The 26,186-nt window shown below is 34.3% G+C and overlaps 1 protein-coding gene across 17 annotated transcripts in view; it reads left to right on the forward strand.

The window, feature by feature from the left end:
* The window catches only part of VPS13B (vacuolar protein sorting 13 homolog B), an 897,698-nt gene that overhangs the window by 551,897 nt on the left and 319,615 nt on the right, over positions 1 to 26,186 (forward strand). For all 17 annotated transcript variants that reach the window (XM_063642860.1, XM_055286878.2, XM_063642862.1 and 14 more), the window contains exon 31: positions 18,025 to 18,228. In XM_063642860.1, coding sequence (XP_063498930.1) covers positions 18,025 to 18,228 — 204 coding nt within the window. The remainder of the gene's footprint in view (positions 1 to 18,024; positions 18,229 to 26,186) is intronic.

Raw genomic sequence — 26,186 nt, forward strand, 5'->3', positions numbered from 1 at the left:
TGATATGGTACTAAATCAACTTTTTTATATTCTTAAGAATAAGCATGGCACATTTTTTTTTTAACTTTAACTTCTGGATTACATGTGCTGAACATGCAGGTTTGTTGTTACATAGGTATACATGTGCCATGGTGGTTTGCTGCACCTATCAACTTGTCATCTAGGTTTTAAGCTCCGCATGCATTAGGTGTTTGTCCTAATGCTCTTCTTCCCCTTTCCCCCTGCACCCTGTCAGGCCCCGGTGTGTGATGTTCCCCTCCCTGTGTCCATGTGTTTTCATTGTTCAACTCCCACTGAGTGACAACAAGGCATAGCACATTTATTATTCCCATATTTGTATAACTCTTGCCATGTTAAAACATTAATGCCCAAAGTAAATGAATCTATCTCCATACTTTGGTGGATAAGATGGGGAAAAAGATTTTTACATTCTAATTTTTCCTTAAGAAAAAAAATGTATCTTTGTATTAAGAATGACCTAATGGTGTTTCATTTCCCAAGTGAAATAGGTGGCGATCTGTTCTCAGCTTTATTAATTCCTGAATGCATGGATAAAATATTATACTTGGAGTTCTTATCAGTAATAATATATAATATGTTAAACATAACTATTGCTGGAAATCTGAATAGTGTTTAATCCTAGATGTAATGGAGACCTTTCTAGTACCTCCACTTGCAGGATTAAGTTTCTACAGGGAAAAGTTTTCAAAAGAAGCAAATTCTAATGCCAAACCTTGGAACATAGCTGGCACATTTGTTCAAAGTATGTACCTTTATTATTGTATTTTTAGTAGATATGGGGTTTCACCGTGTTAGCCAGATGGTCTCGATCTCCTGACTTCATGATCCGCCCGCCTTGGCCTCTGAAAGTGCTGGGATTACAGACGTGAGCCACCGTGCCTGGCCTAAGCAATAAAAAAGGCCTAAACCCGGCCTTTATTATTGACATGGACATCCTCAGAATTTCTTGTCACATCACTGCTCTTTAGAATAATAGAGTGTCCTAATAATATCTATAATTTATCACATCTTGATTATTGATAGTAGATAAGGGAGATTTTCTCAGAGAGGTTTCTTGGTGCTATAGTAGCCACTGCAAAACTCAATGCAAGAGTTGGAGATAGGTGAGACTTTGAAGAGTATGTTGAGCTGTGGCAAATAGGCCAGGTAGAGGAAAAGAAGGTGGTCAGAGAATAGAGGCAGAAATAAAGCATGGTACACTTAGAGACGTGAGGATGCTTGTTTTTTGTATGAGTATTTGTTATTGGGGCATAATGAGAGAGATGTGAGGACAAGTGATTGAGATCAGACTGTGGAAGCTTTGAATTCCTGGTTAAGGAATTTGTGCTTTATTACATAGGTGGATGGAGAGCCCTTAAGTATTTTTGATGAGGTTTGCACTATTTTGGGAGAATTAAATACAGTGCCAAGTACATAGTAAGTGTTTAAAGAGCACAGCCTTTCCAAGTGACCTTGGCCAACATATAGCACTTAACTCCCTCAATTTTATTTGGAAAACAGGGATGATAATACTACCTACCTCATAGGGTTGTTATGAGGATTACATAAATTAATGCGTATAAAACATTTAAAACTTGTCTGGTACTTTGTAAGTATTCAGAAATATTTACTGAATTTTATAATTCAGTCATAATTATTATACTTATTGAATGTTTTTGAAATGATTGCTTAGTGCTTAGTCTGACTATAGTATTTAATATATTGATTGAATTGTGGAAAGAATTCTACCTACCCCTTTTTGCTTATGCAAAATTAAATAAGTAAAATACCACTGATGAACTGAGAAATTGTAATTTTGTATGTGCTACAAAACAACAACAACAACAAAACCCTTACAAACATCCTTATCGCAGCTACACAAGAGGCTTATATCAATTTAAAATCCCCAGATAATTTTCAACCTGTTGTTTCAAGCCCTACCTAATAATAGTCCATATTAGTAGCTAGCATTTGGATAGCATTTTACAGGTTACAGAGTACTTTTTTATATATTACCTCCTTTAGATTTCACCACATCCTTAGGCACTACTCAGTGCTGTAATTCATTTTACAGTGGAGAAAATTAAGCTCAGGGATGCCTAAGATCACACAGCTAGTTTGTGCTCTGAACCACTATACCATAATTCTGTTTGGCCTTTTTGTTGAAACAACTATATCAAAACAATATAGAGTACAAGAAAATGCTTTTTCTATGCCCACCACCTTCCTCTGTTCTGTACCTTGCTTTTTAAACTCTACCATGTAAGACTCATCACTTGGACAAACATAATTTCATTCATAGATTTTACTGTGATATCCTATTGCATGAATATGCCAGCTTATTATGTCATTCTTTCTGTTGGTGGAGATTTACATTTTTAATTTTTCTCTATCACTTGTAGTGTTAAAATGAATATTCTTCAACATTCTCCTTGTACACACATGTAATAGTTTTTCTAGGGCAGTGTCTTCCAGTAGAATGTCCTGTGATAGTGGAAATTTCTGTATCTGCACTAATACAGTAGCCATTATCTACTGTAACTACTGTAACTAATACAGTAGCCATTAGCCATGTAACTACTAAACTATGACTCAAGGAATTAAGGAGCTAAATTTTTAAAATTGTATTTAATTTTAATTAACTTAATTTTAAAGAGACATATACAGCTGGTAGCTACTGGGCAGCGTAATTCTGGATTATGTGTCTAGGAGTTTAATTGCTAGGTGATAGGTTACATAGCCTCAATGCTGGTAGATTTCACCAAATTGTGTCAGATTTATATTCTCAATTGCTGAGTATAAGAGTTTCATGGCTCTCTGGCAAACAGCCTTAATACTGTTGCATTAGACACTATACACTTAGGATTATCTTAGTACTAGATATTTGTGGATGATGTTTAAGGAAAAATATTTTCTCTCTACAACTGGAGGTGACAAATTAATGGATGATACCCTAGTATGATTAGATATGCTTTCTAATGTATGGTAATTGAAGGGCATTGTGCTACTCTCAGGGAAATATATTAAATTTTCTAATCAAATGTTAGACTATGTAGCCCTTGTTGCTGACTAGAAGATTCATGATTGATACTTTTCCTTGAAGAAACCATCTTTATTCTGATTAATTTGCAAATTAAGTTATTCATATTTTAACATCATACCTGAAGAGATTTTATGGACTGTTGCTGTATTTTTAAAAGTTATACCTTTCTTTACAAATAGAGAATTGCTTAATGATTATTGTAAGTTTGAGAATACTAACTTCTGTTCCTATTCTTTCTTCTTGACCAATTTTATAATATTTGTGAGTCGGAAGTAACTCCATACATGAAAAACCATGTTAAATAATGTGACAACATTTTTTTAAAAGGAGTTGATTTGCTATATACCAAATCTAAAGGTTTTTTTTCTCCTCAAATTTCCTGTTCTAAATCAATTCTAATCTGTTGCCTTGGAATTAGTCTTTATCATGTTTAATTTGAAGTCTTACAGTTTTTCATCCAACTACATAACATACAAATACATTTAAATAAAGCATAGTTTTACGTTTTATTTTGAAGGCTAGTTCTCATATTGTTAGGTGCAGAAAGTAGGCGACAAGAGGGGACTGAATTTATAGTCAGAAGGTGTGGTTTCCCATTTGGACTATGCTGTTTCTCATCCTCTTTACCTAAATCATCAGCATCTGTAAAATGAAGTCTACCTATAGCACCCTGTGAGTTGTGATTTACCTGCATAATATTGAAACCCCTTTGCAAACCATTAAACTGTAATCAAATGTAAAGTGGCATTAGTAATATTATTACTATCATTTATGTATTTCTGTATTTTGTATTACAAAGCTCTTCATAATTTGGTAGTAGAATTGGAATGATTGGAAATGAAAGAATGTAATTAAAGAGAAAAAGTTTAAGTGATATAATTGGAGGCATAGTAATAAAAATGAATTTGGTTAAGAGATAAAGGGAGATGTCTTCGTTAGAATTGTTATTAAAGGTTTCCCAAACAGTTTGGAATTAGTACTTGTTTACATACAGTTTAACTATTTTAGCCACAATTTACTTTTCATAAATATTTTTCTGTGATTTTTTTCTTATTATGGAAATTGCTTAGAAAATTAAGTAGAACTTGACTTTTAAAAAGTAATGTACTATGAACATTTCTCTCTGTGTCAATAAGTATTCTTTTAAAACTTTATTTTTAATGACTCAGCAGTGTGTTTAAATACCACTATTATTGCTGACCATCTTTAGTTGAGATTATGAATAAAAGGGAGTCAATTCTGAATCCAAACTTAATTATAATCTCTGAAAAGAAGTCTTCTATGTTGACATTATTTTATGAGTAGGAAATGACTGATTAGTAGATAAAGAGGGAATGTTACAAACGAGGATAATTTCACAGAAATTTTCGAATAGTATAGTCAAATTTGATTTGGAAATGAATAGGGAGACTGTTAATAACCAAAATCAGAGATTTAAGTAAATGAAATGAAAAACTTTGAATAGAGAGAGGAAGAAAATGCCTGAATGAGAAAGGATGCACACACAGTTGGAATAAAGTCTGGGTGATTCATGGTTTGTAAAATAGAAGTTGACTTGCAGCTCTGGTATATTTTATAGGAGAATCCTAAAACAGGACTGTTGCCAGAGATGCGTTGTAGAAACATTAGAAACAAGTAGGTAGAAGGTCTGACTGTCTTTAATAAGGACACATGATAAATTTGATGTGCTTATTTTATTACCATCTTTATAAAACGAAAGAATGCAGAATTTAGAGTTTTACAAAATTTACAGTTAGCCCAAGTCACCAGTGTGGGAATTGCAGTAAACTTCACTGCTAAGAAAGATAATTCTGGACTTTAATATATGTGAAGTTAACTTTTATGCCAAGTACTTGCACATTGAAGAAATCGATGAGGATTTTATGGAAACACACCTGTAATATATTAATATTATTATAGCATTCTCAAAAAATCTCTCTGATCGCAAGTATGAGTTATATATAATTGCTTGAATTAAGTTATGCAAATTAAATGTAATCATTCTAAAATTTAATGTTTGAATATTAATGAAAGAATAGTATTTAAGAATTGTACTATTAGTGCACTAAGGAAGAGATTGCTTAATCTTGTAATACTTTATATGTGTGGTATGTGTTATGCTATTTAAAAATCTAGAATCACATTTGACAATGCTTTTGATATTTCTTTTTTTCTCATAATCAGCCTAGCTTTCCTAGGCATTCCTTTGTTGTTTTTGTTACTATCTTTTTTAAAAAAAAAATTCGAGTGTTTTCAAGTAAACTCTTTCACATTCTGTATGTTGGTTATTTGAACCCATATATGGAATTTTACATTTGTTGCTGTTAAATTTCATCTTAGTTTTTATTAGCTCTTTGTTCCAATATTTTGAGATATTATAGAATCTAGATTTTCTCATTCACCATATTAGCTATATTTCCCAACTTTGTCATCTGAAAATTTGATGACTGATATATATGAATTCAGTAAATTAATGATTAAAAAAACCATTTAGTTCATCCAAATCCTCTGGCAAGTTACTAGAGACCTGACTCCATATAGATACTGTTTGGATGTGGTATTAAATCAGCTCTGAATCCATTTTGCTATATTTTCCTCAAGTCCATATTTCTCTATTAATGAAAGTATCTTCGTTTAATCATTTACACATCTTTATAACATCGTGTTTCATAAAATTGGTGCTGTTCTCTCATTCGTTATCCTTGTCCTGTAACCGAAAAAGGAAATGGGTCTGCTTTGGTTTAATGTGTTCGTAATTATCTCATAGAACTCCTAATATAGACCACTTTCTATTTTCAGTGCTTAAAAACTTTCTGACAAGTAATCTATTTGGTTGAAGATCAACATCATAATTAAATTTTTAACAAAATTGAAATCATATTCTTGTTTTTCTCTATTCTAGCACCTTTCTCTGTAATATCTGAGATCACACAGATTCTTTAATAATATCAACAGATTTTTTAGTGCAATCATGGCCAGTTAGTACATTGCAAGTGAACACATTTCTAATGAGTGAAGGTTGTTTGGTCTATTTTTATACATTTCACATTGACTGTACATTGTATACCATATAGCTTCTTAAATCAGCATGCCAGTATAACCCACTTATAACATTAGTGAGCAAATGAGGATTTAGCTCAAGTTTATGACTGTTCACTAAAAAAAAAAAAAAAAAAAAAAAAAAAAATCAAAGCTCATGTTTTCCAGAGAGATTGTGAAAATTTAGTTTATTTGCTTAACCACTGTAACCAGTGAGCCTATTTTTGAGAATCTTCAAGTAGAAAGAGATGAATATTTAAATTCTAATGAAATTGCCTATAATTTAGTCATCAGAAAGAAAAGAGCTGATGAGCTGATAAATACTGCTGACTGTCATGTCATTATTACTTCATACTATGTGTGTTTGTACATATAAATCACTTAATAATTTGTTTAATTGAAAAATGTGAGTTTTATTATTTCCCCGTCATAAAACCATTTGTTAATACAAAATTGCTGCTTCATTAAAAAATTTGTAGTAATTAAAAATTATTTTTCTCTAGAAGATATGAAATTGCATTCTTAGAAAATAAGTTAATAATTGGATATTCTCAATTTTCACTCCTTTCCTCTTATAAGCAAGGCTCTTTATTTTGCAAATGTGAAATGGGTGATGAATGTTTTAGAATTAATTTAGCATGTGGACTAAAGATATAGAGAACCAATTTTCTTACATAATGTTCTGTTTCAGCTCAAGAAATTATTAAGGGACTCTTTTGTTTGTTAAACTATCCCTGTGTCATCAGTGTTCTTTTGGATGTTATAGCACAGAGTAAGTGAGACCAATTATATGGATTCAGTCCCAAAGCAGGCCAGCCAGCCTCTCTCTTATCCTCTGTAGTAATAACAACAACTAGATGTCATTTATTAGACACTAAGGATGTCAATTAAAGTTACCACATTTAATCCCAAAAGAAACCCATGTAAACCTCTGATATTCAGTGAGGTTTAGTTGACTTTCCCAAGGATACAAAGCTTGTTAAGTAGTAGAAGCAGATTTTGAATATAATTGTGACTTTAAGATTCATGCCTTTACTACAGCATTATATTATACCATCATTGACCATGGAACCTTAACAATAGCCAGCTTTCTTACAGGTGTGTGCCATTCATCATAGAATTGTCTGGGCCAGAAATTGTAAGCCAATCTCCTTCATTAGAGTTATAACTGACAAGTACATGTACTGCCATCTGTAAATCAGTTGTGCCATAAATGATTTCACATAAAGCATAAAATAAAACTGAAGATGGAGCCCTAGAGAAACCAGTATTGGCAAACAAAAGTAAGAAGTCTAGTGAAGGAGATTAATGAGGAATAGTTGCTGGAGTATGGTGTTCATGGAGAAAAATTTTAATAATGAGCAAGTTCATAAAAATAATAACTTCTAATAAATATTAATTACTCTGTGTCAGATATATTAATTACTCTGTGTCAGATAGTACTTTTTACTCATTTAAGTCCTCCAGTGACTTTGCTTTGCTTTTTAGGTGAATATAATGAAGCACTGAAACTTCAGTTTGCCCGAAAGTACCCGGTGATAGGTGTCAGAGCTAGAATTATAGACCCAGAAAGACTAGATTCTCAGTCTGTGCACTTTACCAGCATGCTATACTGCCATTTTGAATTGTCACATATCCAGAAAAGCCTGCTGAGTTAATGACTGAAAATTGCCCATTGGATCCAGTATTTGAAAATTTAAGGATGATACCTGATTGTTCTTGGTTTGAAGAGAAAATAAATGGTGAGAAAATGGAAATATTGAGAGAAAAAAAAGTTTCTGGCTAAAAGAATGTGAGAGAAAGAATGTAGTAGCTAGGAGAACGCAAGGACTTAGGGAGAGAGTGTGTCTCTCTGTCTCTTTTTAGAGTGAATAACTAGAGAGAGGATAACTTGAACGTGTTTTTAGCCACGAGAGAAAAAGAAAAAGGTGATTGACTAAAATCCTCATGTGAAATAAAGGAAATAAAGAAGTAATACATCCGACGTTGTAATTCATTCAACTTTCTAATTCATTCAACTTTCCTGTATTAAACGCCTGCCATGTGCCAGGCCCTGCACTTGTTGCTGTGTACATGGAGGTGAGAAAAAAGAACATAACCCAGCCTTCAAGGGTGGAGTGAATTGACAGAAACCTTAGCCTTGAGGAAGAAAAGAGATGCTTCCTCTAAGTAGTTCAGTGAAGGAAGCAAATACGAATTCTTCTGTTTTATAAGTGAAAAATCCTTAGATTTTTGGGACCTTATCTATGCTTACCTTGGTTCAGATAGCAGAGATATAATGTTCAAATTTAGAGAGCTGTGATGACCCAAGTATCAGAATGTGGTTTTAAGAATCAATAGAGATGCTAGTTTAGATAAAAAAGGGAAAAGAGGGCATTTTCCTCAGCCTAGTCCAGACCTTCTGAATCATAATGTCTAAAGATGGGAGCTGAATATTTTGAACAAACTCCCTGGGTGATTCTTCTACACTCTGAAGATTAGTACCCCTGCCCTAATCATTGGTGATGGAACTCAGCATTGGTTTCAGTCTGACAGACAATTATATCCCCTGTCCTATTTACTCTCAAAATTACTGTCAGTTATGGAGAATTGGTGATAAATATGTAGACATTTAATTTAATCAAGGCATAAAAGTTTTACTTCTTTTTCATTCTTATTTTCTGCCTTGTTTAACATTTTGTGGATCTCAATTGAGCTATAAGTGAACGAATTTCACTTCTTTACAGTGAATTCCTGAGATATGCCTATTCAGCAGTGAGTAGTAAATGGTTCAACATGAGCTGTTCCTTATGTAAACATACCAAAGGCCTGACCCAGACTAAATCAATTTAAAAAGGAAAACATTAAAGCTATGTTTCCTGTTATATACTTAAAGTCTTCTTTGGTTCCTTATGATTACATTATTGACCAACTATTGCAGACTTTAGTTTATCCTCCTACACCACCTGCTGAATGGTTCAAATGGTATGGGATAAGAGTTTCGGAAGGGCAAAGCAATTACAATTATAACTCCTACATTGTAGCCAATAAAGCAGTTTTTTGTGCTAAGGGTAAGGAAGTCATGGGCTTCTTGATTCACCCCCTTTCCTGATTTGAATTGCTACAAGGTTTTAAAGGCTGCAATAAGAAGACAGCAAAGTTCATAGAGCTTTTAGAAGTATGTGAAGTTGAGACCAGAAAATTTAAGTCCTGTTTATGATAGCAGACATTTCTAGGAAACATTTAATTAGTAAATGAAACAACAATATAATGCTTTTTTATTATAAGATGTTTACATTGTATTTTTTAAGGCAGACATTGTTAACATTAGGCATTCTGGTCCTCACCATAGGACAAGCTATAGTCCTTTACCTATGATTAGCTACTTAGTAAAGTATCATTCTATTATAATTCTTTGCTCTAATTATTCTGCAATTGTTATTTGTGCTAGGAAAACTTGGTGTACTAAATCAAAGTTCTCTTGAATAAATTATACTTTCGTTTTTGGCATTGTAATCAGAATGTTTTTCACTCCTACCAGTCTTATTTTTAAGTTATAAAGTTCTTTGCTTAGGGACAATAGCATTTTAAAAGTTGTAAAATTGTAAAATGATTTTCAATCTTTGAAAAAAAAAGTAAATTATTTGTGAATCTTGTGTCTGTAACCATTTACCAAAAACTTTAAAAAAACTCGTGTGCCATGAGATGTGAAATATCTTTCAGAAGACATCTTGCATTAATAATGCTTAATGAAAGTTAATGTACCCCATAAATTTATACATTATGATTTTTCATTAAAAATAAAAAAAGCTAGCATATGGTATTTGAAAACATTTTGAATATGTTTTCTTAATTTCATATTGAAAAAGCAAAAATGCTTTTAATATTTCATAATAACTGAAATTGGTTTTAAGTATGTATAGGACAAAACAGGAGTATATCTTACACATTAAAAAATAGAGATTAGTGACTATTTCAAGTTGAGGGAAAAAAATCCTATTTTTTGGAAAATGAAGTAAATCAGTGCATTACTACTGTATTTTCTTATAATGATAAAGAAAAATAAATCTTGGGGATTATGTAATAAGAAAGAAAAATCAAAGTTTTATCTGCCTGAAAAAAACTATCCTGTATTTGTTTTATTAGACAAAAATTAAACCAAACTTGTAAATTTTATACATATTAGCTAATTCTTCAAAATATAATATTTTATTAACTCAAACCAATAAGCTAAATGGTCTACCTTTATAATTTGTAATAGAAATTTTCATTTGTACTTGGAAAACTATCTACAGAGGAAATACATTGATGTTTCCTGGTTTTGATAGCTCAAGAGACTAAGATTGTTGAAGAAACTGTGTTTTAAAGATGCAAGAATATTTTTTTTTTTTTTTTTTTTTTTTTTGAGACGGGAGTCTTGCTCTCTCGCCCAGGCTGGAGTGCAGTGGCGCAATCTCGGCTCACTGCAAGCTCCGCCTCCCGGGTTCACGCCATTCTCCTGCCTCAGCCTCTCCGAGTAGCTGGGACTACAGGCGCCCGCCACCACGCCCGGCTGATTTTTTTTTGTATTTTTAGTAGAGACGGGGTTTCACTGTGGTCTCGATCTCCTGACCTCATGATCCGCCCGCCTCGGCCTCCCAAAGTGCTGGGATTACAAGCGTGAGCCACCACGCCCGGCCAAGAATATTTTTATTTCGCCTAAATTTTCCACAATAAACTTTCTTGGCTTAGAAAGTAAGAGGTTTATTGCATACTAACCAGCATACTGTTAAAACACTGTTAAGTTGATGAAACAGATCAAATTAGAAAATGTGAGTAGAATTCATTGAGTTTGATTTATTAAATTGAGTATCACTGGTGTTCTCTGCTCAGCTGTTGTTTCTTTTTAGAATCCTAGTATATGCTTTATCCAGCTAAGTCTGTCTTATTCTCACTTTCCAATCATTTTACTTCTATTTGACATTTTATACAGAGTCTGAGGAAAGATTTCAAAGTAGGGTTTTTTTTTCCTGACAATTTTTGAACTTTTTATGATGTGATGACTTCTGTGCCAGGCTCTCTGTATTTATCTCACTTAATTTTCATAATTAAGACAAAAACCCACGTTTTTCTCTCCTCTTGGCTATTGTGCTACTACAGAATTTATGCAACCTATTTGGCAGGGGAGAAAATGCCAGTTTGCAAGGCAAGCCCATCTTGTGGGCTGCACCTCTTCCTCAAACACTGGGCCTCATACAAGTAAGTCTCTGATACTTGGTACAAAAGGGCGTGTCTTTGGCTGGAAACCTCCATGCCTTATACCATTGCTTTCTCCCCTGCCTCTCTCCAGGCCCGCTGTTCAGAGCCTTTTCAGGGTTTCTAGATGTGCTACTGCCTCATATCTTTCAGCCTTTAAACCTGCTATTTCCTCTGCTGGAGATTCTTTCTTGTATGAAATGAGATAACTGGGCTCTTTTGAACTTGTTTCTATGTTGCCTTACTCTTTCCTGGGCCTCCCAAGTCTGGGTCAGGTGTCCCTTCTATGTGCTTCCAATTTTATTTTATACATAACCTTTTGGAATATTAAGTGTTGTATAATTGCCTCTAAATCCCACATTAGACTTTAAGTGTTATGAGGGCAGGGACCATCCAGGGACCTGTTATTCTTAGGGCCTATCACAATACCTAACATACAGTGCCCAATAAATAATGCAAGTCAGGTCACTGGAGGAAGGGCTGTTTAGATAGGATAATATAATTTTGACAGTCCTGACTAAGGCTATGAGTAGAGAAGAATCTGGTTGCTTTCTACCACTTACTACTTTACTAGCAGTTTTATTTTGTAACAATATGGTTTTAAAAGAGTCATTTTCATGTAGAAAAAGAGTTATAGAAGAAGTAATGTTATATTTGGTAGAAGAAATTAGAGGACACTATATTAATAGAAATATCTTCTAGGGACAGTGACGACTAGGAGAGATGTTTTGTTTTTTTTTTTCACAGTAAGCCATAAAATCTTTGTCGCTATAAATCTTCCTATTAATTTAACTATTTCATCTTCACAACATCCTAGTTATGTTTCCTTTTTTCTTGCAAATATAGTTTATTTTGCCTTCTATCTTTATCTTTTTTCCCCTTTAATGCTAGAAATTTGTCTATTTTTGGCTTTGTTGATCTCTCTTTTTTATTGTGCTCTATATCCTTCCCTCTTTCTTTTAGTTTATTCTACTTTTTATGTTCAGCTTACTGAGCCTTTTTTATTTGCTAAAACTAGTATTTTAGACAATAAATTTTCCTGTAAGTGCCACTTGAACTACATCCTACAATGTTTAATGCATAAAATTTGCTTTTAAGTATTAACTTTTATTATGATTTTTTTGACAGTGGATGACTCATTTAGAAGTGTGTTTTAAAATTTCTAAACATAGGCAGTTTTGTGAATTCTCTTCTTTAATAAAATATCTAACGGAATTGTATTGTGCTCAGAGGATACAGTCTATATGATGCTAATTCACTGAAATGTACTGAGGCTAGCTTTATGGCCTAGCAAGTGGTCGGATTTTATAAATGTTCCTGTGTGCTTGAAAGAAATATGTATTGTCCCATTGTCAGATACTATGTTCTGTAAATGTTCACCTCATCACACATATTATGCTTTTCAATTTTTCTGTATTTTTTTTCTTACCTGCTTAGAGGGTTAAAGTTATCCACCATGGAGGACAGATTTGTCAGTTTCTCCTTGTAGAGCTATCAGTGTTTCTTTTACATGTTTTGAGGCTCTTTTTACAAATAAATTTAGAATTGTCTTAACCTCCAAATGTACTGAATCTTTTGTTTTCAGGCAGTAACTATTTTTAAACAGAGTTAAAGTCTATGTTGTATAATATAATGTAAATATAATTACTTAAGTTTTTTTGTCAAATGTTTGCTTAGTATATATTTTTGCATATGTTGACTCTGTGCCCTAAAGTTTTAGGTGTGTCTCATAAAAAACAGAATATTAACTGATTTATTAAATGCAATCTGACAGTTTTTATCTTCTAATGGGAGAGTTTAAATTATTTATATTTATGCTGATTATTATGTTTGGACTTTTATTTGTATCTTCTTCTTATGTGCTTTCTACTTACCCAACTTTGGTTTTTCATTTCTGACATTCTAATTTTTATTTATTTGGAAGTTATATGTTCCATATCTGTTATTTTAGTGGCTACTCTAGCTATGTTAACATGTGTACTTAACAGAAGTCTGAAGTTAATATCTTTTTCTTCTTCTTCAACAATACAAGAAACTTAGAACATTTTATCTCAAATTATCTGGTCCCCTTATTTATATATTATTATCCAGTGTCTTATTTTTGGCCTGTTTTCTCATCACAATTTAGACATCATTATTATTAATTTAAACATAATATATGTTTAGACTTACTCATATATTTACCAATGTCTTCCTTATGATTATTTCTTGGGATACTTCGGGCTGCCTGGATTTAGGGCCTGGCATTTTTCAATAATTGTGGAATAGTTATAAGATATTATCTCTTCAAATATTGCCTCCTCGTTCTGTGTATTACCTCCCTCAAGCTTTAATTAAGCATTTTTTAGATTTTCTCTCTCTATTCTCAATGAATCTTAACCTTCTTTCATTTATAGTATTTCCTTGTCTCTTTGGATTACATTCTGGATTTCATTGGATCTTTCTTTTAATTCACTATCACTTTAGCTAGGCTTCATCTGCTTGAGTTTTATTTTTTTTCTCATTTGTAGTTCTACATGGTTCTTTTTAAAGTCTTGTTCCCTGCTCATATTTTGAAGATGCTTTTTTACTTTTTAAATAATTATTTTATATTTTATGTTTGCTAGTCTGTCCATTGCTTCTGCTGTTGTGTGAATTGTGAATTTTGTCTGTGAGTGTCTCATTTCACTTGGAACCTGATCTGTGGAAGTTCTTTGAGTTGAAATTGATTTCATCCCAAGAGATTGTGCTTTTACTTTTGCCTTTACATGTCATCTGGAAGCACTGTCTACCTGGAGCAAGACTGTCCAGACTGAATTTTTGTTCATACCATATTTGAGACTCAAACTTCCAAGTCCTGGCTCACGATTGCAAAATCTTAGAACATTGTTTTTTGATTTGGGTTTTGTGGGTTGGTTGGTTTTTTTTTTTCCTCTTTACCCATTAGTAAGGTAAAGACAGGTAAGCTGATAAATTACCTTGTCCATTTCTACATGAGCACGAGGAGAACTGTTGCTTTAAAAAATATATTTTGAAATATAGATTCATAAAGAATTATGAAAAATATTTGGAGAAGTCCTGTGTGCACTTCACCCAGTTTCCCTCAATGGAAACGTCTTGTATAACTATAGTACAATATCAAGACCAGGAAGTTGACATCAGTACAATCAATACACAGTTGTATTCAGATTCTGCCAGTTTTACATGCACTTGTGTTAATGTATATAGTGCTATATGTAATTTTGTCTCATGTAGATTCATGTAACCACCATCACAATCAAGATACAGAACTGTCCTATCACCACAGAGCTCCCTAGAAGGGCCGTTTCTAATCTACCCTTTCACTGCTGGTGACCCTTGGTGATCTCAGCTTTATGTGAATTGTCTTCTATTAAATAGATTCATCATTTGCTTGAGCCCTGAGCTTCATCTCCTCCTGTGCAGTTAACAGAGCAGAAAATCAGTGTCTGCAGGATTTAGCAGAAAACTTTAGAGTAAAAGCCAGCTTTGGCAGGTGCTTTTTTATTATGGTTCCTGGTTTCACATTATTTGGGAGACTTTCCAGCTTCTGTTATTCTGTTATTGGTGTTGGCTCCAGGATGTGTCTGAAAAAATACTTTAAATTTGTTAAAGCAATTTGGTTATGAGAGCCAGGAGGTTCATTCAGAGTTTCTAATATGCCATATTCAGAAATAGGTGATACTAGAAATGTTAAGGAACATTTATCTTTATCGTTTTCATTGCCGTTCATTCATAGAGAAGTGGATTTTGTTTTATCTTGATACTTGTGCATCTGTGATTAGTTGGTGATTTAAATATGCTGTTCATTCAGAATCATATAAGATAATATACTTCCATAATAGTCATAAAATCTATAAGGTACTTTATGAATAGTTTTTCAATTACACATACATTTTATTTATCTTTATAATAGTCCTTATATCAAAATAGCTAAAGCACAGAGAAGTTAAATAATTTCTGCAAGCTCATGATCATTGGAAAGTCTGAGACTAAAACTCACATAAATCAACTGCTTATCCTACTTTCCCCAACTGAGATTTGGAAGGTTTTGCAATTAATTTTTAAGTTGGATTTATATACTCAAATATTATAAATTACTCTGAATTTTTTCAAATCAAATATGTCACATGTATGTCAATATATCAAATATATAATTTTAAAAGCAAGCAATAAGAAAAAATATAGAAATACTAATCCTAATCCCTAAAAGTTTGAAATTTGAAAATTACCATTTTTGGAAGTATCTGGCTATCACTCAAAATGGAAAGTATTTTTGTATAGGGAAGAAGAACCTGTGGGAAATCATTGACAAATTATGGCAGGAGAAACATAGCTTAATTTAAGTCCAAAAAAAAAAAAGGGAAATTACAAGCCTAAAAGCAATGAAAAACTCTGATGAAACTCGGTGTTTTTGTGATTGTAATCTTGTAATTTTACAGTTTTTCCATGTGTCAAGGGAAATAGGAAAACGGTTGTTTATGTTGGGATTAGGTTGATTTGTCTTTTACTATAACACTAATTTTATTTTCATTTTTTTTCCTTCAAAGGTATTAAAGTATTTTAGTTCACCTTAAAAATATGTTTAGGGAGTTTATTTAAAATGTAGAGAGCATTGGCTGTTTTAAAATAAGTAAAAGTAATGTTTATATGGTAAGTAAAAATCTAGGGAAATAGGTTAGGCCATCAACTGCCTCAAATATTTGCTGGCTATCAGAATTTATGTGGCCCTGATTCAAAAGTTTAGTGTTTTAAAGACTACGTGCTCTTATTGTTGTGTACAAATAGGTTCTCCACCTGAGATTTGTAAAGATTTATGTCAGTACAAATCAGTGAATTGAAACAGCATTTACCTATTGCTAGATAGTATGGATAGTTCCTGACCTCAAGAAATGTGTGGTATATTTGGGAAGACTGATAAGTCAATGTGTTATTATTATATTTACAAGCATAGAGAGACCCTAAGAACAGAGATTTGGGAAAGGGGAGTTTGGAGGAAGGGTGATCAGGAAAAGCTTCATAAAAAAAGTGATAGCTGAGCTGGGCCTTTTTAGAATTAACAGAATTACACCAATATTTAAATGAAACTAGAACATTCTTCTACAGAGAGACTCTCAAAATGCCTCTCCTTCCTACCTGCACTGTCATTCATTCCTTTTCTCTTTACCTTAAGGCAAATTGAAAGGATTAATGGCCTACTTATGAGCCCTATTTCTAATGCAGTTCTTGAGTCTGTATAAAATTTTAGTTCACCTTTCCTGTAATTTTTCTAAGTTAGAAAGGAGAAAACACAGATCCAGCTCCTACCCTAGGAATCATGAGAATTATCCTCAGTTTCTCTGGCTCCTGCTATGGCTTGTTGACCAGTGGCTATTTGTTCCCCTTTTCCCCTGTTCATAACTCCCTCTGACATCTCACTACCTGAGCCGCTTGCTTATTCCACTCAGGTCTTCTCCTTGCTTCTCTCTTTATTTGAATCAATTAATGTCAGCCCTCACCTTGCCTGGCCCAGTCCTGAGCAGCTGGCCCAGACACCCGCTGTCTTGAGTCTGAGCAGTCATTCACTGTCCATTATCATTTAACCAGCCTCTGGGAGTGCTTGTTCTGACCTCCACACCTTCTTAGTCAACCAAGGCATAAAGTGAATCAGATTTTGCCTTTTTCTGTACTTTTCACACTAGGACCCAACACTCCCCCCATCACCTCCCAATAATAAGTTTCATTAGTGTTCAACTGATGTAAGTAACTTAATTGTATTTTTTTCTAATGTCTGTAATTGAAGCTTTTAAAACTATTTCTACTAGTAAGGCTATTTTTATTCTCTTTGTTATTTCAACTTTTCTGCTGATAAAAACTTTTATGGGGGCCAAATACTATTTTTCTTTTGATCATCTACTTTAAAACTTTTCTGGACCAACAAAACTTAACATAAGAAAAAAGCGCCAAATTCAGGCAGACTTAAGTTTTCTCTGGCTCTCAAACTTTGTGCTTCCCACCCTACCTTATTGCCTTGCTATTTTACTCTAAAACCTTCATGAACATTTTTATCTATTTACTTCCTTTAATTTAGCTTTACAGATTATTTTATTTATTTACTTAGCAGTGGAAATAGGATCAACGTTGTGTGTTCCAACTCTATATGGGGCAGTAAACCTCACTGTTATTCTACATCAGAAACCTTGTCATTTATCAACAACTACATTTGGATTATATAAAGAATGAAGAGCAAGGGTTGAAGGGGTGAAATAGATTAAGAAGTCTCCATTACCTTTCCTAACAAGAAATCAAAGCTCAGAGGAAAGTAGATGATTAGCAATGGAAAGGGTTTTGAGTAAAAAACGAAAAACAAACAAAAAACCCTGTATTTGTGTTGTAGTTTTGTCCCATACTAGTTTTATAACTTTAGCTGTCTTTCAAACTCTGTGAATTATTTTCTCATTTGTAAAAATGGACATAAAATAGAACCTCAGAGCATCTGAAGGATTGAAATCATGTATGTGAAAGTACTTAGAAAAAGAGTAACATGCCAGGAATAACATAATAAATCATTATAGTGTAGATTAAGTGATAACTTTCTGAAACCTTTTTCATAGATGTGCCCCAGTTTATTCATCAGTAATCCAAAGGAAAAAAATGGTATTGACATTATGTTAGTGAACAAAATAAACATAGAATGGTTATTTTATCTGTTTTCCTGTTTTTATTTTTGTTTTTTTTCACTGCCTTTACAGGAGAGCCTTGAACTTAGGAATTCTTCGAGATCCTGGATCAGAAATCGAAGACAGACAATACCAAATAGACCTGCAGTCCATCAATATTGGTACTGCACAGTGGGATCAACTAAAACCAGAGAAGGAAAGTGTCTCAGGAGGGGTGGTAACAGAGACGGAAAGGAATTCTCAAAATCCAGCCCTTGAGTGGAATATGGCCAGCAGGTAGGAAATGATTGAGAAACTTTCTACTCTTTCTAATACTTCATTGCCAGAACAGTTGGTGATACAATCTTTAGCATGTCCAACCAACCTAAGTATTTTGGTATTGCTTCTGCTTTTCATTATAAACATAAAAAATATTTTGTAATTGTAGCTGTTGATTTGGCATGGAAACCTGCTAGTCCTACCAGTGTTACACTGAAATTATTACAAATTTAGGATTATGTTAGCGTAGAAAAAAAAAGCTTACTATTTGTTGAAAGAATCTACTTCAGGCTAAAGGATACACATTTTCTCTTAAAATCTATTGTATTTGGGGTCAATTGTTTGATGTTTAGCCTCTCCTTTTTGCTTATAATAACAAGAAAAAATTAATGAATACTCTGCAAAGTTATGTTTAAGTTAGAGTGTGGGGAAAAACAAGAGTTTCTGGCTCTAGGGTTTTTTCCATCCACTTTAACTAAAAGCAACTATGTTCATAGATTTTTGTTAATTTTTTTTTATTTCAATAGTTTTTTGGGTACAGGTAGTTTTGGGTTACATGGATAAGTTATTTAGGGGTGATTTCCGGGATTTTGGTACACCCATCACCGAGCAGTATACACTGAGCCTAATATGTAGTCTTTTATCCCTCACTCCCCTTCCTCACCACCCCCACCCCCGAGTCGCCAAAGTCCATTATATCATTCTTATGACTTTGCATTCTCATAGCTTAGCTCCCACTTATAAGTGAGAATATATGATACTTGGTTTTCCATTCCTGAGTTACTTCCCTTAGAATAACGGCCACCAGTTCCATCCAAGTTGCTGCAAAAGACATTATTTCATTCTTTTTTATGGCTGAGTAGTAGACCATGGTGTATATATACCACATTTTCTTTATCTACTCATTGGTTGACGGGCACTTCGATTGTTTACACTTCTTTACAATTGCGAATTGTGCTGCTATAAACATGTGGGTGCATGTGTCTTTTTCATATAATGACTTATTTTCCTTTGAAAAGATACCTAGTGGTGAGACTGCTGGATTGAATGGCAGTTCTACTTTTAGTTCTTTAAGAAATCTCATAGAGAACATTTTTAAAGGAAGTAGTCCTGAATGTGTACTCTTAATGATTTATAGAGAGTCACTGCCACCTTTCCCAGGCTACTTGTGGTTCTCATCGGAGAGATAGGTAGAATCATTTGCTAGAAAGGTGGTATTAGGCATTAAAGCTACGTACCTTTATATTGTAAAACTAGAGGTCTTTATGATTTTAAGAAAGTATTAATTATTTTTCTTCTGCTTTTCTCTTTATAAAATAGAATCAGTAATACCTGTTGCTTGTAACATACTATGGTGGTTTATTGATTGAATTTCTTGAAAACATCTTCTGAAGACTTTATTGTATGCCTTTTGCAATGCTGATTGCTTTGCTTCTGCCCTTTACTACCAAAACTACATTTGTCCATGTCTTGGCAATAATAATAGCAGCAACATTAATAATGGATTATGCAACACTTATCACTTTACCCAATTTATTTAACTTAATTTTCACAATAATGCTACCAGGTAAGAACTGTTATTTTCCCTAATTATACATGAAGAAACTAAGGCCTACAAAAGATAAATAATGTATCAAAAACCAAACAGTAAGATATAGTCTGTACTCCTTAGGTCTTTATATGTGATCTTCTCTATACCTGTAACTGTCCTAACCCACCCTCTTCACTTGCCTAGCTCCTATCATTTAGCAAGCCTCAGAGCAGACATCATGTTTTCTTTTTATTATTATTATTATTATTATTATTATTATTATTACTATTATACTTTAAGTTCTAGGGTACATGTGCACAGCGTGCAGGTTTCTTACATATGAATACATGTGCCATATTGGTGTGCTGCACCCATTAACTCATCATTTACATTAGGTATTTCTCCTAATGCTATCCCTCCCCCCTCGCCCCACCCCACAACAGGCCCTGGTATGTGATGCTTCCCACCCTGTGTCCATGTGTTCTCATTGTTCAGTTCCCACCTATGAGTGAGAACATGCAGTGTTTGGTTTTCTGTCCTTGTGATAGTTTGCTCAGAATGATGGTTTCCAGCTTCATCCATGTCCCTACAAAGGACATGAATTCATCATTTTTTATGGCTGCATAGTATTCCATGGTGTATATGTGCCACATTTTCTTAATCCAGTCTATCATTGATGGACATTTGAGCTGGTTCCAAGTCTTTGCTATTGTGAATAGTGCCACAATAAACATACGTGTGCATGTGTCTTTATAGCAGCATGATTTATAATCTTTTGGGTATATCCCCAGTAATGGGATGGCTGGGTCAAATGGTATTTCTAGTTCTAGATACTTGAGGAATTGCCACACTGTCTTCCACAATGGTTGAACTAGTTTACAGTCCCACCAACAGTGTAAAAGTGTTCCTATTTCTCCACATCCTCTCCAGCACCTGTTGTTTCCTGACTTTTTAATGATCACCATCCTAACTGGTGTGAGATGGTATCTCATTGAGGTTTTGATTTGCATTTCTCTGATGGCCAGTGATAAGCATTTTTTCATGTGTCTGTTGGCTGCATAAATGTCTTCTTTTGAAAAGTGTCTGTTCATATCCTTTGCCCACTTTTTGATGGGGTTATTTGATTTTTTCTTGTAAATTTGTTTAAGTTCATTGTAGATTCTGGATATTAGCCCTTTGTCAGATAGATAGATTGCAAAAATGTTCTCCCATTCTGTAGGTTGCCTGTTCACTCTGATGGTAGTTTCTTTTGCTGTGCAGAAGCTCTTTAGTTTAATTAGATTCCATTTGTCTATTTTGGCTTTTGTTGGCATTGCTTTTGGTATTTTAGTCATGAAGTCCTTGCCCATGCCTATGTCCTGAATGGTATTGCCTAGGTTTTCTTGTAGGATTTTAATGGTTTTAGGTCTAACATTTAAGTCTTTAATCCATCTTGAGTTAATTTTTGTATAAGGTGTAGGGAAGGGATTGAGTTTCAGCTTTCTACTTATGGCTAGCCGAAACTTTAAAGTAGTTTTTTCCAATTCTGTGAAGAAAGTCATTGGTAGCTTGATGGGGATGACATTGAATCTATAAATTACCTTGGGCAGTATGGCCATTTTCATAATATTGATTCTTCCTATCTGTGAGCATGGAATGTTCTTCCATTTCTGTGTCCTCTTTTCTTTCGTTGAGCAGTGGTTTGTAGTTCTCCTTGAATAGGTCCTTCGCATCCCTTTAAGTTGGATTCCTAGGTATTTTATTCTCTTTGAAGCAATTGTGAATGGGAGTTCACTCATGATTTGGCTCTCTGTTTGTCTGTTATTGGTGAATAGGAATGCTTGTGATTTTTACACATTGATTTTGTATCCTGAGATTTTACTGAAGTTGCTTATCAGCTTAAGGAGATTTTGGGCTGAGATGATGGGGTTTTCTAAATATGCAATCATGGTAGACATGTTTTCTAGGAAGCCTTCCCTGAGCCTGTCACAAGACCAAGTTAAGTCGCATTTGTGTGTGCTCCTATTACATCACTTAACATATTTTATTCTAATTACTTATATAACTACCTCTGGGTCCTGAGGACAGAGATCATCACCATCATGTTCATTGATTTATCCCTAGAACATAGAACTGCTGTATATAAAATGTATTATTGTAGTCTTTCATTGACAAGTGATTGAATGTGCCCCTGAGAAGGGGTGTAAATTTGGGTAAAGAAGCACACATAGCCAGCCAGGGTAAATTTCAGAGAGGAATGCAATAATGGAGTCATCAGCATGCAACTTGCATGGCAGCTGGGAAGTGAATATTTTCATCATAAAGGAGGATCTTGGTGGCACACCACAGCATCAACTACACTAATCATAACCTCTAAATATTACATGATAGCAGCCAGCTTCGAGTCTTCCTATTCATTATCTTTACACAATTTTCAGATTTAGGAGGTGCCAGCTTATAAAAGTCACAGGTTATTGTGTCTTAAAAATCAAAAATTCTGTCATAACAAAGAACATGAGCCTTATTTTTCTAGGAAATTTTATGGCCACCTAGCCTTAGTTGTATCTCTCCTATTTGTTTTTTAATTCATTTAACTTATGGTTCGTGTATGTGTGTATGTGTTTTAATAATTTATGGAGATAGATTCACATAACATAAAATTAATCATTTAAGGTGAACATTTAGTGGCATTTAGTACATTTACAATATTGAGCAACTACCACCTCTGTCTAGTTCCAAAACATTTTCTTCACCCCAAAGTAAAATCCCTTGCCTGGTAGGCAGTTTGTCTCTATCTTTCTCCCTCCTTCCAGTTCCTAGCAACCACCAATCTGCCTCTAAATTCACCAATCTGGATTTATCCTGTCTGTATGAATTTATGTATTCTGGACATTTTATATAAATAGAATCATATGATATGTGATCTTTTGTATCTGGCCTCTTTCACTTAGCATACTGTTTTGTATATTCATCTAAATTGTAGCATATATCAGTACTTCATTCTTTTTATAGCCAAATAATATTCCACTGTGTGTATGTAAGTGATCCATGATTTATAATGGGTCAGCTTAAGATTTGTCAACTTTATGATGATGCAAAAATAATAATGCATTCAGTAGAAACTGTACTTTGCGTACCTGTACAGCCATTCTGGTTTTCACTTTCAGTACAGTATTCAATAACTACATGAGATATTAAGTGTTTTAGTATAAGCTAGGCTTTGTGTTAGATGATTTTGCCCAACCAAGGCCAATGTAAGAGTTCTGAGCACATTTAAGACAGGCTAGGCTAAGCTATGATGTTTGATGGGTTAAGTGTATTAAATACATTCTTGACTTATGATGTATTCAACTTACAATGAGTTTATCAGGATGTAACGCCATTACGAGTTGAGAATCATCTGTACACTACAATTTGTCTATCCATTTATCCATTGATGGACATTTGAGCTGTTTCCTTTTTGGCTACTGTGAATAATGTTGCTATGGATATTGCTGTACAAGTACCTGTTTGAGTACCTGTTTTCACATATTTGGCTATACACTTAGGAGTAGAATTACAGGGTCATATGGCAATTTTATGTTCAGCTTTTTGAGAAACTGCCAAACTCTTTTCAACCAGAAAATGGCTGAACCAGTTTGTATTCCCACCAGCAATGTTTGAGAGTGTTCGTTTCTCCGCTTTCTTACTAATACTTACTTTTCTTTCTTTCTTTTGTTTTGTTTGTTTGATTTTTGGTAAGCTAACACATCATCCTACTGGGTGTGAGGTGGTACATCGTTGCGGTTTTCACTTACATCTCTATAATGATTAATGACCTTGAGCAGATTTTTGTGTGCTTGTTGGCTGTTTGTGTATTTTCTTTGGAGAAAAGCTTATTTGTCTGTTGCCCCCCCACTCCCACCCCACGCTTTTTTGAGACAGAGTCTTGCTCTGTCACCCAGGTTGGAGTGCAGTGGCATGATCTCAGCCCACTGTAACCTCTGCCTCCTGGGTTCAACCGATTTTCCTGCCTCATCCTCCCAAGTACCTGGGATAACAGGCACCTGCCACTGTGCCCTGCTAATTTTTGTATTTTTAGTAGAGATGGAGTTTCACCAGCTTGGCCAGTCTGGCCTCAAACTTCTAACCTCAAGTGATCCACCAGCCTTAACCTCCCAAAGTTCTGGGATTACCAGTGTGAGCCACCGCACCTGGCCTTTTGGCTACTTTTTAATTGAGTTGTTTGACTTCTTGTTGATGAGTTTTAAGAGTTCTTTATTTATTCTAGATGCTATACCCTTATCAGATATATGATTTAGAAAAATTTTTTTGTAATGGATTGTTTATGGTGTGAGGTAAAGTTCCAATTTCATTCTTTAACATATGGGTTTCCTGTTGTCCTGTCGTCACTTACTAAAGATACTAGTCTTTCCCCATTGAATGATCCTGTCACCCTCATCAAAAATTGACAAAGACTTTTGACGGCTGTGTGTGGTCAAAAATTAACAGACTTTTGATGGCTCATGCTTGTAATCCTATCACTTTGAGAGGCCAAAGCGGGAGGATCGCTTGAAGCCAGGAGTTTAAGATCAGCCTAGGCAACATAGTGAGACCTTGTCTCAACAACAACAACAAAATTTTTTTAATTAGCAGGGCATGGTGACGTGCACCTATGGTCCTAGCTTCTCTTGAGGCTGAAGCAGGAGGATCAGTTAAGCCCAGGAGTTCAAGGCTGCATTGAGCTATGATCATGTCACTTCACCTCCATCCTCGTCAACAGAGCAAAACCCTATCTCAAATAAATAAATGAGTAATAAAAAATAAAGACTTTTGAATGTCTAGTGTATGCCATCAAAGGTCTTTTACACTGGAGAAACAAAATGAAATAATTTCTAATCTTATTCTAATATATGTCCTGTAAGAAATTCAGCATCCAATCAAAGAAACAGACTTGCTATTTAACTATTAGAGTTCAGTGTGAAGAATGCTATGATAGACAAATATAGCATAGTTAGGCTTACAGAAGAAACACATCCAAATCAAGATAAATATATTCCATATACATAGGAGATCTTAGGCACAGGCAATAAGCAAAAAGATAAATTAATGCAAAGTTGACATAGGTACAAAATAGTCAATCATTCATTTCTCTTTTTAAAAGAAAAAAGAGAAATGAATGACTGACTCTGTGGGTAGGGTTTCAGAGAAGGTTTCACAGAGTGCATGGCTTCTGAACTTGTTTCCACAGAGTATGGGTGCCTGCAGAGTAGAGGGAGCATTCTGAAGAAGGAAGCAGTAGATCCAGAGTCTAGAAGTGTGAAAGTGTGGCATGTTTCACCCGGCACATAATGTCATGCTTGGCACATAACAGATACCAAATAAAGGCTAAGTTAATTAATGACAGAGTGATGATTAAATAGAGCCAACTAATCAAGAGACTGAATGTGAATGTTTATGAGAGATATTCATTCGAATAACAGAAAATTTTAGATCTGTTGTAGCTTAGTTCTGATGATTAATCTTGACAGACATATAAATAGGACCTTAATATAATTCTGTTTCGGAACAGGTAATGTAGATGAAATTCAAAAGATACAGTGAGAAATAATGTGTTTACTTCCCTGACCAATATTAAACGGCAACCTTTATAATGATTTTCATTCATTCCTCTGGGTATATTACTCAAATTTTGTCTTTGATTGTGATGTGCTTCTATGTGTATGTTGTGGGGAGTGGGGAGTAGGGAAGTTAAATGTAGAGAATCATCATATTTTAAAACTTGAAGATCTTCTGTTCCTAAAACCTTGATTTTTTTTTTCATCCAAAGGAATATATCATGGTTTAATTAAGGCAGCAGAACCAATAGAGTATTACGGAGTAAGAGATTCATTTTAGGCATAAAATCTTACCCAGTTGTAGAAAAAGCTGAGAAGTAAGGGTCCAGAAGAGGGAGTTGAAGGATCAAAGTCACAACCAACCCTCCTGAAGCACTTGACATGGTTAAAAACTTTGGAGCTTTCAAGGGAACCTGGGAAACATCCAGCAGCACATCCAACTGGTGGACTGAAACCACCAGAAGGCTGGTAGACATTAATGGGAGGCTGTGGCCTCTGCATCTGGGGTAAGGCCGGGGGGCTGGAGTTGCTGTGTTCAGCAGGGCCAAGAGTCAAGAAGAAGAAGTGGTCACAGATACAGGAAAAGTGAGAACAAGCTAGAATCTGCCAGCACCTTTCCATTGGTCTTTCACTGCATTGAAAACATGAAGACTTGCAAAGAATATTGGCTATTATTTCCCTCCATCTTCCAAATCTTGTTAAGGTTCCTCTTTTACAAAACTCTAAACTCTGAATTATTCTTAGGAAGTTGTTATAAAACAAAAACTATAGTAAACTAAATTTGAAGTGGTTCTTTGGCTTGCCAAGTGTCACAAAAAATAGAGCTACGTGTAGAACCTTGGTTTCCTTCCTCTTAATAGTCAACTACT

This window comes from Symphalangus syndactylus, chromosome 7 (assembly GCF_028878055.3).
Source record: "Symphalangus syndactylus isolate Jambi chromosome 7, NHGRI_mSymSyn1-v2.1_pri, whole genome shotgun sequence".
Classification (NCBI taxonomy): Eukaryota; Metazoa; Chordata; class Mammalia; order Primates; family Hylobatidae; genus Symphalangus; species Symphalangus syndactylus.